The sequence below is a fragment of the Nothoprocta perdicaria genome, unplaced genomic scaffold (genome assembly GCF_003342845.1).
Source record: "Nothoprocta perdicaria isolate Ctin4 unplaced genomic scaffold, notPer1 scaffold_136, whole genome shotgun sequence".
NCBI lineage: Eukaryota > Metazoa > Chordata > Aves > Tinamiformes > Tinamidae > Nothoprocta > Nothoprocta perdicaria.
The window spans coordinates 1,029,086-1,040,670 of NW_020454494.1; the positions used below are offsets into that span (position 1 = coordinate 1,029,086).

Genomic DNA, 11,585 nt, shown 5'->3' on the forward strand with positions numbered 1-11,585 from the left:
CTTCTTCATTTACCTGTAGTAAGGTACTGACTGTCCAGTGGCTTTATTTTTTTTGAGTTAACTTTCCTGGGGAATGGTTTCTGTTTGTTTTTAATTGCTGCTGTTAATTGTCATTTAATGATATGATGGTTTTCTCGTTATTTCCTTGTTTATGAGTCTTTATAAATCTTAGATTCCACTAAATAACTTCCAACCTGAATTTATGCTAAAGTAAACCCACCCAAACAAACAAAAYCATCACCAAAAAATCCCACTTCTTAAAAGCAGTATCACTGTGTTAGATTATAGGATGTGAGTTTTCTCTATAGTTAATGAAGGCATTGTTTACTTAGCACAGATATTATTTGTGACTACAGTTACTGCTTGACTGAAAGTCAGTGCTTGGATTTGGATAGTTAAAGGGCATTGATCCTTTCAATGCTCTATATAGACTGACTCCAAAAAGTAATAGTTTCAGTTGAAGAAAAAAGGGACTGTAAAGTGTATGTGGGTTAAAGTTAACCCCTATTACAGCTAGCTAAGCTACTTGTGATTTCTACTGACCAGGAYCAATCCAGTTATTGGTCCTGGAAAAAGAGGAAAAATCAAATTTCTCAAGGCAACTGAAATGAAATCATAGTATGTGTTGAGTTTAAGGACTAACTATATCTGCATAAAAAGCATGCACAAACCATTCATAGTTTCCCATCTCATCTCTGGTAAGATAACTAAACCAGAATGCAGGACAATGTATGCAGCTTGGTTTAGAAAATTGTGAAGTGTCTATGAAAGTGCTGTATTCTTATCAAGCTTGACATGTCATATCTTGTGCTTTCCTTACAGCTGTCTCGCAAAGATGAAGGAGTTTATAAGGCAACACTGTCAGATGATAGAGGTCATGATGTATCTACACTTGAATTATCAGGAAAAGGTAACATGTAGTTTACTATATTGAAATAACAATCTCAAAACGTTCTCCAAAAGTGTCAAATATTTTATGCACATTTAAATTCGATCAGAAAAGCAACTGTTATTTACCTCCGAGGGTACAGCAAAGATAAATCTATAGCCAGCATAAATGATTTTTACTCAACCCTGGCAGATTGCCGGGGAGTCTCATGTTTAGGTCTCAACAATAAGTCCAAAGTGGACCTACATCCATTCCACCTGCATTTAGACACTTGACTTGCATCCAAATAAAAGTTTATTTTCCTCTCTGGTTTTAATAATGGCGAAAGACACTTTCTAAAGTTAATTTAGTTTACCGAAGACCTTAAAAAATTCTTCAGGAGATTGGTGAAGTGCTTAGAGCAGGAGGAAGTAATGAATCTCACCCTAAAGTCTTAAGATGCCCTTGACCTCAGACAGCTGTATCATCTGAAAGACTGYATAGTCTTTCATATATTTTTCCTATGCATAAGATCTGTCCACTATTCGTCCAGGAAAACATCTCACTGAGACAGGACAGGTATTATTGTCCTACTTTTCTAGATGTCTATTGTCTGGGATATAATTTATCTCCTCCAGTTAACATGACAGTGGCAGTGTACTGAATTTTTCAAAGGCTTCCAGAACTGAATAACTATTTATTTTAGAAGATACAAAAAAGTGTACAGATACAAATCGATATAGACCAAATATGCAAACAGCATTTTCACAGCTTCATGCATTTCACCATCCTTCCTTTTCATGAAAGTTCTTCAGCACAAGTATGGCTTTTAACTCACCACTCTTAAACATTATGGTATCTCTTTTCTTCCCTCTCTTTCCTTCTTATACAATGATTTTTTTTTCTTAACATTGAACAGGATTCTGAGCACTCTTGATGAAAGAGTGTCTCAATCTTCTGGTCAAGCTGCCCTTCTCTCCAGGGATCTCCCCTTCTACCAAACCATCAGTGTAGTGATATTTCAAAAGCTTGATAAGATACCTGGTTTAATCCATTTGCTGTTGAATGACTTTACAGTTGCTAAATGCTATCCTAGAGGGAGCAAGTGAAAATTGTTTCCACCCAGAATGTGCTGATTTTTATTTCTCTTGCACTTTTCTTTGAATGTGAGCTATCAAGTTTTAATGACTTTTATTATATCTGGTCTGAAGGATACAAAAGGCAAAGACTTGACAGTGCATGGCTGTCTCTACATTCAGTTAAAGTATTCAGTGACACAGCACAGAATTCATATGCTTTACACAGCTGGAGTCTCCAAACTGTCCTATACACCTATTGCAATTTTAATGTTTTTCTTTGCCTAAGGATGAAAGATTTCCCATATCACATTAATTAAACTAAACATAACAGAACTATATTCTGATTGAATTTTGATGGTACATTTTCTTTTTTTTTTCTTTTCAGTGTATGATGATGTAATGCTTGCACTGAGTGGAGTCAGTGGTAAGTAAATGCTGTCTCAGATTTTCACGTAGTTTTTTTATATATTAAAATGACCTGAGACTGAGACAAGCAATTTTTATTACAAGTGGGAAATATATGGGTTTCATGGTGCTTATATTATTATTATGGGAATGCTATTAAGTTTCTGAATAGGCATTTGACCTTGCTAATTGACACTATTAAAAAGGAACAAAGTGCCATTTCACCTGGCTGGTTTGGTTTAGATACATGAGAATTTTATGATAATGGTTTTCCTTGTACTGCCCATCAGTAAATGAGTCTTACATTACAGAGAGAATTAGATTCTGCTCCTACTGTCAATAATAAGTCAGAAATCRTTCCAATAAAAGAACAAATTTTGCACGTGAATAAAATAGTTGTGCAACTGTAATCATGACACTCTTTTTTCATGGCAATTACATGACTGGTTTATTTTTTTTAGAAGAGATCTTACTTCTCATAATGCTTTCCATTAAAACTGTAAGTTCACATTGAAATTAGCAGATGTTCTTTGAAAAACAGAAATCTCTGTTATGGTTGTACACTGTGACCCAAATCTTGAACATATTTTCTCCTGCGAGCACTAGAACTCCATTTGACTATTTCCTAATCATTCCAATATCCTATTTGATCTTCACATATTCTGTTTTATATAGGTAAATCTGCTTCTCAGCTAAAGATCCTTTGCACAGAGGAAGGAATAAGACTCCAGTGTTTCTTGAAGTACTACAATGAAGAAATGAAAGTCAGCTGGTTTCACAGGTAGATGAGAACATATTTCTTAAGATGGAGCCTACATTCAAATTTATTTGAGCAAAATGCACTCTGAATGATTTACTAGTTACTATTCTATAGCACTCTTTAGCAACTGGAGTGCATAAAAAAATTTATCTTTCCAGCACTTGATACTCCTTTTTCACTGATAGTGAACAGAGTAACAGGAAAATTAATCGACTTGTCCAACACTTATCAGGAGGGCAGTAACAGAGCCAGGAAGAGAGAATCGCCAGTATTTCAGTCTTTTATTCAACACAGTACTGCTAATTTCCCACTGTATTACCTGTTTAGTTCAAAGACAGTAACATATCCAGGCACAGTTGTCTGATCAGGCTGTCTTTTTCTTTTGATGATTTTTTTCTACTCATATTTACTTTACTAAGTAAATATGAAGGATCTGCTCCTACAGTTAAACAAACCCCACATTAAGAAAGCAAAATCATTTTTCAAACTGACATAGCCGTATATGACCTAAGATATTTTAATACTATTCCTCTTCTTTGAACAGATATTCAGTAACAAAGGGGAGGCACCAGATATCCTCAGCACTAAGAACATGACTAAGAACTGAGCTGTAGAATTCCAAATACTACTTTCACTCTCATGTTACATTAATACTTGACTTCGGTGTCTCTCTTTATTCATCTCTATATCAGGTCCATTATTTGTTTGAAACAACAGGTAAAGTTTTGAAGGTTTTTAAAACTCTTCAAGTGTTTTCAACTGCTTCATTCCTGGATGATTTCCAAAGACGACACGAAGTCAACTCAATTGGCTGTTTACTAGCACTTGCATGCTACATTTTGCAATGATGCAAAATTTTATTTTGGTCCTTTATTTTGGTGAAAACACTTAGAAATGTGCAAGATAGTATCAGTGATCATCAGACTGGAGGAGACTAGGCAGACATCTGTGAGAGTGTGCAGCAGTACTTGTATCTCCAATTTTCAATTCAGTAAGTTTTGCTTTTTCTTTCAGTAAATGTGATATCTATATGATGGAAATGTTAGGATTTTTTTTTTCCTCTGCCTACATCTGCTTGAGCTTTAGAGGTTGTTTAGTCCATTCCACTATCCAGTTCATAGAAACAGAAAACTGAGGAATGTTTTATGTCAAATCTGGCAACACTAGTATGCATATTGAGTATGCCCCACTCAATATTTCAGATTTAATAATAGGACTTATGTGTTGATTTTTCTGAAGATCACTAAACTGATTTTGGAAAAAGAAATCTATTATGAATGCAATAAGCAAAAGCCAGATTTGTTATGCAGAGCTAAAACAACGACTAAAGCACAAAAACAAGCCAGCCTTGTCCAGGCCTCCCAAATCTCCCTAGTCTTTTGCATAAAGTTCTGGAATATTATTCCTGGAAGACAGAAAGGCTGGACAATCACTAGTTTTCTTACCGTTATTTGCACAGCATGAAACACATCATGCAATTTTCAGCTAGTTTTGAATTATCCACTATACTGCATAGCAGGGAATATAATGCAAGTCTTAAAGCCAGCATGCATCATTGTACAAGACACAGTACATTTTAATATATAGTAGTTTCTGTCCAGATATCTAATTTGGATCATGGAGCTCAATGTAGTACTCTTCCAAAAAAGAAAATGAGCAGTAAAAATTCCTTTCCCCCATCAAAGTAGATGCTTAACTATGAAGCCACATCAGTTCTGTCTAGGTGAATAAATTAACTTATCAAAGAGAAGCCAATACTGACTTTACCTGTGTAAAAAAACAGTTAAAAATGCTTGGGAGAAAGGAATAAAAGGACATTTCTTTAGTTCATGGGAGAAAGGAGAAACTTCTTTGCAAACTATTGAAACTGGCTAGATTTACATGTTCTCCCTAAACACTTKCTTCGGCTGCCACTTATATCAACAAAGTTACGGGATAGGAGAACTATTGATTTGATCCCACAGGACATATCTTGCATTCTTAACTGAGGAAAATATGAAGAAGATTATTTGCCTTTAGTGTACCATTCTGATGCCTTCCATTATGTGCCTATGAAATGTACAGAACTCTAAAGACAAGCAGCATATAGACATTTATGGGTGTCTGTAATACCTATATAAATAGGCATTTAGGCATTACACCGGTACATCTGTGTAAATGGACTCACGAGCTCAAGCTAATGCTCTAAAATGTTTCATAGACTAGGAAGAAAAGAATTTCCTGTGAAATTGCTCTCAGTACTTGCAATTTATTTGAAGTTTGGGAATGATAATGTAACCCTCTTTAACATTTCATTGGTGATCTTCTATGGAGAATATACATGAAAAGTATGTTCAAACCCCTTTCTGTTATTTTTTGAAGGGAATCTAAGATTCCTTCTGGTGAAAAAATGAGGATTGGTGGTGGAGAGGAAGTTGCCTGGCTGCAGATATGTGAACCCACTGAAAAGGATAAGGGGAACTATACCTTTGAAATTTTTGGTGCCAAAGAATCCTACAAACGTACACTTGATCTATCTGGGCAAGGTAAATTTGTAAATTTGATGATGTATCATGAATTAAATGCAATTAATCAATAGTAACCAGGGGAATGATAGTAAAATTTTTGTTGGTCAAAACCAGCTGCTGTTTAGCTGCATAACTTTTACGATCATTTTAGTTTAAAATTTGTTTCTGCCACATGTGATAGTACATTCCAGGAGGTTCGCTTTCTATTTTGATACTATGTAAAATTGTCTTAGTCTTAAAAGATTTTAAATATTAATATGTGCTACATATTTTACATTGAGTCCCTAATGAATGTTTTACTCGTGGACAATAATGATTTCAATTATTTTATTACAGCCTTTGATGATGCATACACAGAATTCCAACGACTCAAGTAAGCCCTATGTCTTTTGCATTTTAGTGCTATTAAAACAGTGCCTTAATTTTCACAGAAAATATTTCATTCATAATTGTATTAATAATATTTCTCTTTTTCTCCTTAATAATTTTAGGGCAGCAGCTTTTGCTGAGAAGAGTAAGTTTGTTTTACATTTTATCAACAATATTCTACTTTAAGGCATTCACTAGTGCCATAGCTTTCAGAGTTCAATGTTTGYGGAAATGCCCTTACTACAAAATATTGATGCGGGATTTGTGTTTAAATTCAGTGGAAACCTGCTAAATGTGCATTTTTTTCACATATTGCAAGCCTCCAAATATGTATTTTTGCAATTGTAAACAAAAAGATTTTCTGAGAGGTGTAGACTATAAAAAAAGGGATGATGATATTGAATACTAGGATTTACCTATTTAGCAAGAACAAAACAAAACAAACAAACAAAAAAAGCTTGTTGCATGTGCTAAGAGACAGTGTGGAAACTTGTTGCTGATAGGGACTGCAGGAATTCTTACGGTTTGATATCAAGTCCCCTGATAATCACAAAATGCCAAAATTCTTCTGTTTGGCCCACAAAGGGGCAGAGTGACAGAACAGATTTTCCTCAGGTCTTTAATATCACCCAGATGCTAAAAACATCCTCCTTGCTTTGCTCTGTCTTCAAAGCATGAACTGTCAAACTCTGCAGCAGCTGCAAGGCTCTTATGAGTATCCRTTTAAAACTTTGTAGCAAAGCCACCTCTGTTAAAAATCGGAGCGATGAAATAAGACAAAGCATCAAAAGTATTATTTTGCATTTAATTAACAAAGAATGCCATTTTTATAACATAAGCTCAAGCAGAAGTTTTGACTAATATGGCAGTAAGTTCCAAAACCACAGAGAAATGAGTAATTTTAACTGTACACATCATGTGATTTGTGTATTTTTCTTTTAATTCCTAGATCGTGGTAAAGTCATTGGTGGTTTGCCTGATGTTGTGACTATAATGGACGGCAAGGTAAGAGCAGTTTTTATCAGTGAGTCATGCTGACTGGTAAGATATTTCCTCTACCAGGGAAAAGGGAGGAATATAGGTGATTTTATAGAAGCTGAGAGAAAGGAGAAGAGAATTCAACCCACCTAATGATAGTCATTTAATTGAGGCACATGAGAAGTCATAAGTAAACATTGTTACTGCAAGCTCTCTGTACAGTCAGGGGAGCAGAGCTTGATTAAGCTCTAACAGGATGTCCCTCAATGGTGTTTTGTCACAGTGGAGTGGGATCTTGTAAAATCTCAAGCCAAACTCTTCAGATACGATGAGGAAGTAGAAGACTGAGTCTGAACTGCGGAGTCCTTACAAATATAAGACACTGAAACTCACATCCTGTGACTTTCAGTCCAGGAAAGAGAGACCAGTTTTGTCCTTCTGATTCACAGAATTCACAGAATTCACAGAATATTTAAGGTTGGAAGGGACCTCTAGAGATCATCTAGTCCAACCTTCCTGCTCAAGCAGGCACACCTACAGCATGTGGCACAGGGTGGCATCCAGGCGGGTTTTGAAGACCTCCAGAGTRGGAGACTCCACAACCYCCCTGGGCAGCCTGTTCCACTGCTCTGTCACCCTMACAGKAAAGAAGTTGCTCCTCACCTGGAGACGGAACTTCTTATGCTTCAGCTTGTGGCCATTACCCTGATGCAGGGAGCAAAGTCTTGTCTACTTTCTTCTACAGGCAAATCTCATTCTGCTGGGTGTTCTGCCCTGTTCCATGAGGAGAGATGAAGTCTCTCCTATCTGGGAAAAAGATAATTGGAAGAAAAAAAGAAAAGGAAGAAAAAAGAAATCTGCAGCATTATATATAGTGCAAAGGAGATACMTGGAAATGAATATCCAGCACCTTTTCACATTAGGCACAGGAAGTGCCTAATCACACAGTGATTACAGGCTTCAAGGGAGCAAGAGGAAGTAGTTTTTCATGTGGTAATTTGAGATACTTCATGACTTATACCAAAAAAAAAAAAAAAAAACGAAATAGGCAACATGAGAGGGTAGACCAGCAGATCTATTAAACACAATATCTGGATGCAACCTGATCTTAGAACTGGCTTATAAGCCACTCATTATTGAAAAACAGGACATTATACTGGCACTTAGGAAGCCGCACTATCCATTTACTGTATTTTTTATGCTTTCTGAAGCAGTTGCTTTCAACCTCTAAAAGAGYGGGTTGGAGTTTTAATTTGACCAACCATAGCAGATCAACTCATGAGCCAATGTGACTTTTACCATCTGCTGGCTATCAAGAGCTTGTACATCAGACTGTTTATGTCTGCTGTGTGAAGAGCATCTTCAGAGGATACAGCTGTGTTGCTCTGTTTGGAAATTGCCTTTCTCATGGCCAAAGTAATGAGGCTGCAAACAGAAAAAGTTCTTCCAACTTTCTGTGTAGTTGACCATTTTCTGGCTATCTGAGAATAAATAGTCTCTTAAGAAGGGAAGAGGCGTGAAGTGGGCCTTGCAGTGGATACTGAATCCTGCCTGGATATGGAATCGAATAGTATGACTTTCCTCTGGTTTACATTGTTTATTCCCTTCTCTTTTTCTAGTGGGTATCCATTGCCCTTTCTTATTGGCATAGATACAGACACCACTATGAGAAAGTCAGTTCCTTAGGAAGTTGAATATATCTTAAATATATCTTAAAGCCAGCGTCTTGAAACTGTAAGCAAATAACTAACTGTAAGCATCTAACTGTAAGCAAATAACTTGAAGAAGTCACCCCTCACTTGGGACAAGTTTCTTCAAGAAAAATCATACCCTAAAAAAAACCTGTAAATTTAGAAAATGCTGCAAAATAAATTTCAAGAAATAAAGATCTTCAAAGGAGATTAAACAGCTGAATGTGTGAAGGGGAAGGCTCTAATTCATGCACTGCATGGACAAAATGGACTGCAAGGAAGTGAATTTTTAAATTCACCTCTGAAGCAAAAATGAATAGCTGCTAAGCAAGATTCATACAAACACAAGCATGAAAAATAATAATAGGAAAAAAAGAAGAAAGAATTTTCTTCATGCAATGGAATAGTATTTTAACACAAATACACAAACACAAAACAAGCCTTACTGGTTCTTATTAAGAAAGTATAAATGGTTTAAGCCACATCTATAATTTAACAAATTAAAACAGTCCCAAATGATCAAAAATGACTGTGGAATATATCTAGAATATATCTTGTCTCTGGCAAGTTTTTAATATTAACATACTGAGACTCGAGTAATTTTTATGAATTAATTATTAATTGCTCTTAAATGARGTCACTTTTGAGGGCAATAGTGATGAAATGTTGACTGTGCTACAGAAAGGACCATAAGATTTAAACTCATACTACTAGAGATTATATTACTCTTCTAAAATTATATTTTCATGTTTGCCTTCATCATTCTCCTAATTATTTTATGGCAAGACTAGTTTCTACAAGACATTAATTAACTTTTCATCATACATGTTATTGCTCCTCTTAGACTACTTGCACTCTTATGTTGTCATCCAGTTGTACCCAAAGCATATAAATCTCCTTTCAGTGGTCCCCTCTGACTTTGGAGCCTCTTCTATTTTATAACATACAGGATTTTTGATTATTTGAAATGTCTTCTCTTTTAAAAATATTTTATTATTATTTTCAGTGGGTTGTATCACCTCATTCATTACAATTTAAGTACTTTACTTGAGCATGCACATGTGTGTGCACAAAGGCAGAGTCTTTCTGCTCCCCCTGGATCAAGGGGAGTCTCCCTCTCCCTCTCCCTCTCCCTCTCCCTCTCCCTCTCCCTCTGTCTTCCTTTTTTCTTCTCTTCTTTTTTCTTTTCTTCAGTGATAGATATATGAAATTCTTAAGGTGACCTAATTATCTAGGTAAGAATATGGGGCAGAAAGATTCAAGTAAAGGTGGACAAGGTAGGCATTTACCAATAAATTCTTCATAAGAGTATATTTCATTTATTCTATCGTGACCATACCAAAATACACACACACACAAAAATGTTCTCATATGCGTTGTGGTCAAAATTATTAAATAGATTAAATTTTGGAAGAATAACTATGAAAATTTTATAGGATTCCTCATCCCATTTCAACCGTTCTTGGAAAACATCTAAATTGCCAGAATGCTAGTAGATGTTACTAGATAATTTCAGATATTCTCTGAATACTTCTGTGTAATACTTTTACAGTCTTTATGTATTATTTAGTCTTCATAAAATATTTCTGCTTTACCAGTCAGCAGCACCTGGAAGACAACTTTCAGAGACGCATGTTATGTACTAATACTTTTTAAATGTATTTTTTTTTAACTTCTCCAGTCATAATCTCAGGAGACCTAGGTCAGAAAATATTTTCTCAGGCTTTCTCTCTGCTGTGTAGAGGGAATCTAAAGGATTTATTTTAAACCTATCATTGTCTGAACACCATGTCAGACTAATGTGTTGTCAGGAATCTCCTGCAGGCAAGATGGCAAAGACATTCAAACATACCATCTTCAGAGAGTGTTACCCTTGGGCTATTACTGCATCACAGTCACTGGTAAGAGGGTAGAAAAAAATGAGTCAAACATAAAAACAAAAAAAAAAGGAAAAAAAAAGGAAAAATATTTCTTGATCTTCTAGAATGCGATGCTTGCCCTCCTTTAATTAAGAAGTGTCTGAAAGCAATACTGAGAATATGCTGGTTAAACAAATCTGATGATTGATTCTTAACATCTTTTTCCCTCCCTCAGACTCTGAATCTGACCTGTACTGTGTTTGGAAATCCTGACCCAGAAGTGGTTTGGTTCAAGAATGACAAGGCCTTTGAACTTAACGAGCACTATGTTGTTTCACTGGAACATGGGAAATATGCCAGTTTATCAATCAAGGGAGTGACCTCAGAAGACTCAGGCAAATACAGCATCTACGTCAAGAACAAGTATGGTGGGGAAACAGTGGATGTCACTGTAAGCGTGTACAGACATGGTGAAAAAATCCCTGAAGTTAAACCAGGCCAACTTGCTAAGCCCAGGCCAATACCACCATCAGAAGAAGTCCTAGGACATGAGGCAAATGCAAAGCCTAAACAGAAGTAAAGCTTGAAACTCTGTGTTTGAGAAACAAAACAGTAGAGATGATTTGCAGTTGAGGTGTTCCCACACATAACTAATTGGTATAGTCTGAAAGGAAACTGAGCTTTTAGAAGTGTGCTTTAGGGAGGCAGCTGTGCTACAGAACTGTACACATGTTCAACACTTTCAGCAGGAATACATGAAACACGGGGGACTTACAACTAGGTAAAAGGCAAATACCTATCAGCAGTTCCAGAGTGCAATAGCATATCCCATAAACTTACAATTCTTCCATTTCTTCCATTTCTATCCTCTCCATCACTCTGCAAAGCAAACAAGCAAACCCCACAGCCCTCTTTGAGGACACATATTTTCATTCTGTCAATGAGGGTAATGAACTGCAGTTAGATACGTATTCAGAGATGAATCCTGCTTTCTTACATAGTCTCTTTGGCTTTGAAGCCGCTGACCATGCGAATTAAAAGTCTAATGGATAGTTCCTCTTTAGTAGTG

The 11,585-nt window shown here is 36.0% G+C and overlaps 1 protein-coding gene across 1 annotated transcript in view; it reads left to right on the forward strand.

The window, feature by feature from the left end:
* Positions 1–11,096, forward strand: part of MYOM2 (myomesin 2) — a 70,440-nt gene extending 59,344 nt beyond the window's left edge. The window contains exons 30-37 of the mRNA XM_026033887.1: positions 823–910; positions 2,333–2,371; positions 3,028–3,133; positions 5,474–5,637; positions 5,956–5,992; positions 6,111–6,133; positions 6,938–6,993; positions 10,752–11,096. Of these exons, the coding sequence (XP_025889672.1) occupies positions 823–910; positions 2,333–2,371; positions 3,028–3,133; positions 5,474–5,637; positions 5,956–5,992; positions 6,111–6,133; positions 6,938–6,993; positions 10,752–11,096 (858 nt within the window). The remainder of the gene's footprint in view (positions 1–822; positions 911–2,332; positions 2,372–3,027; positions 3,134–5,473; positions 5,638–5,955; positions 5,993–6,110; positions 6,134–6,937; positions 6,994–10,751) is intronic.
* The last annotated feature ends 489 nt before the right edge of the window (positions 11,097–11,585 follow it).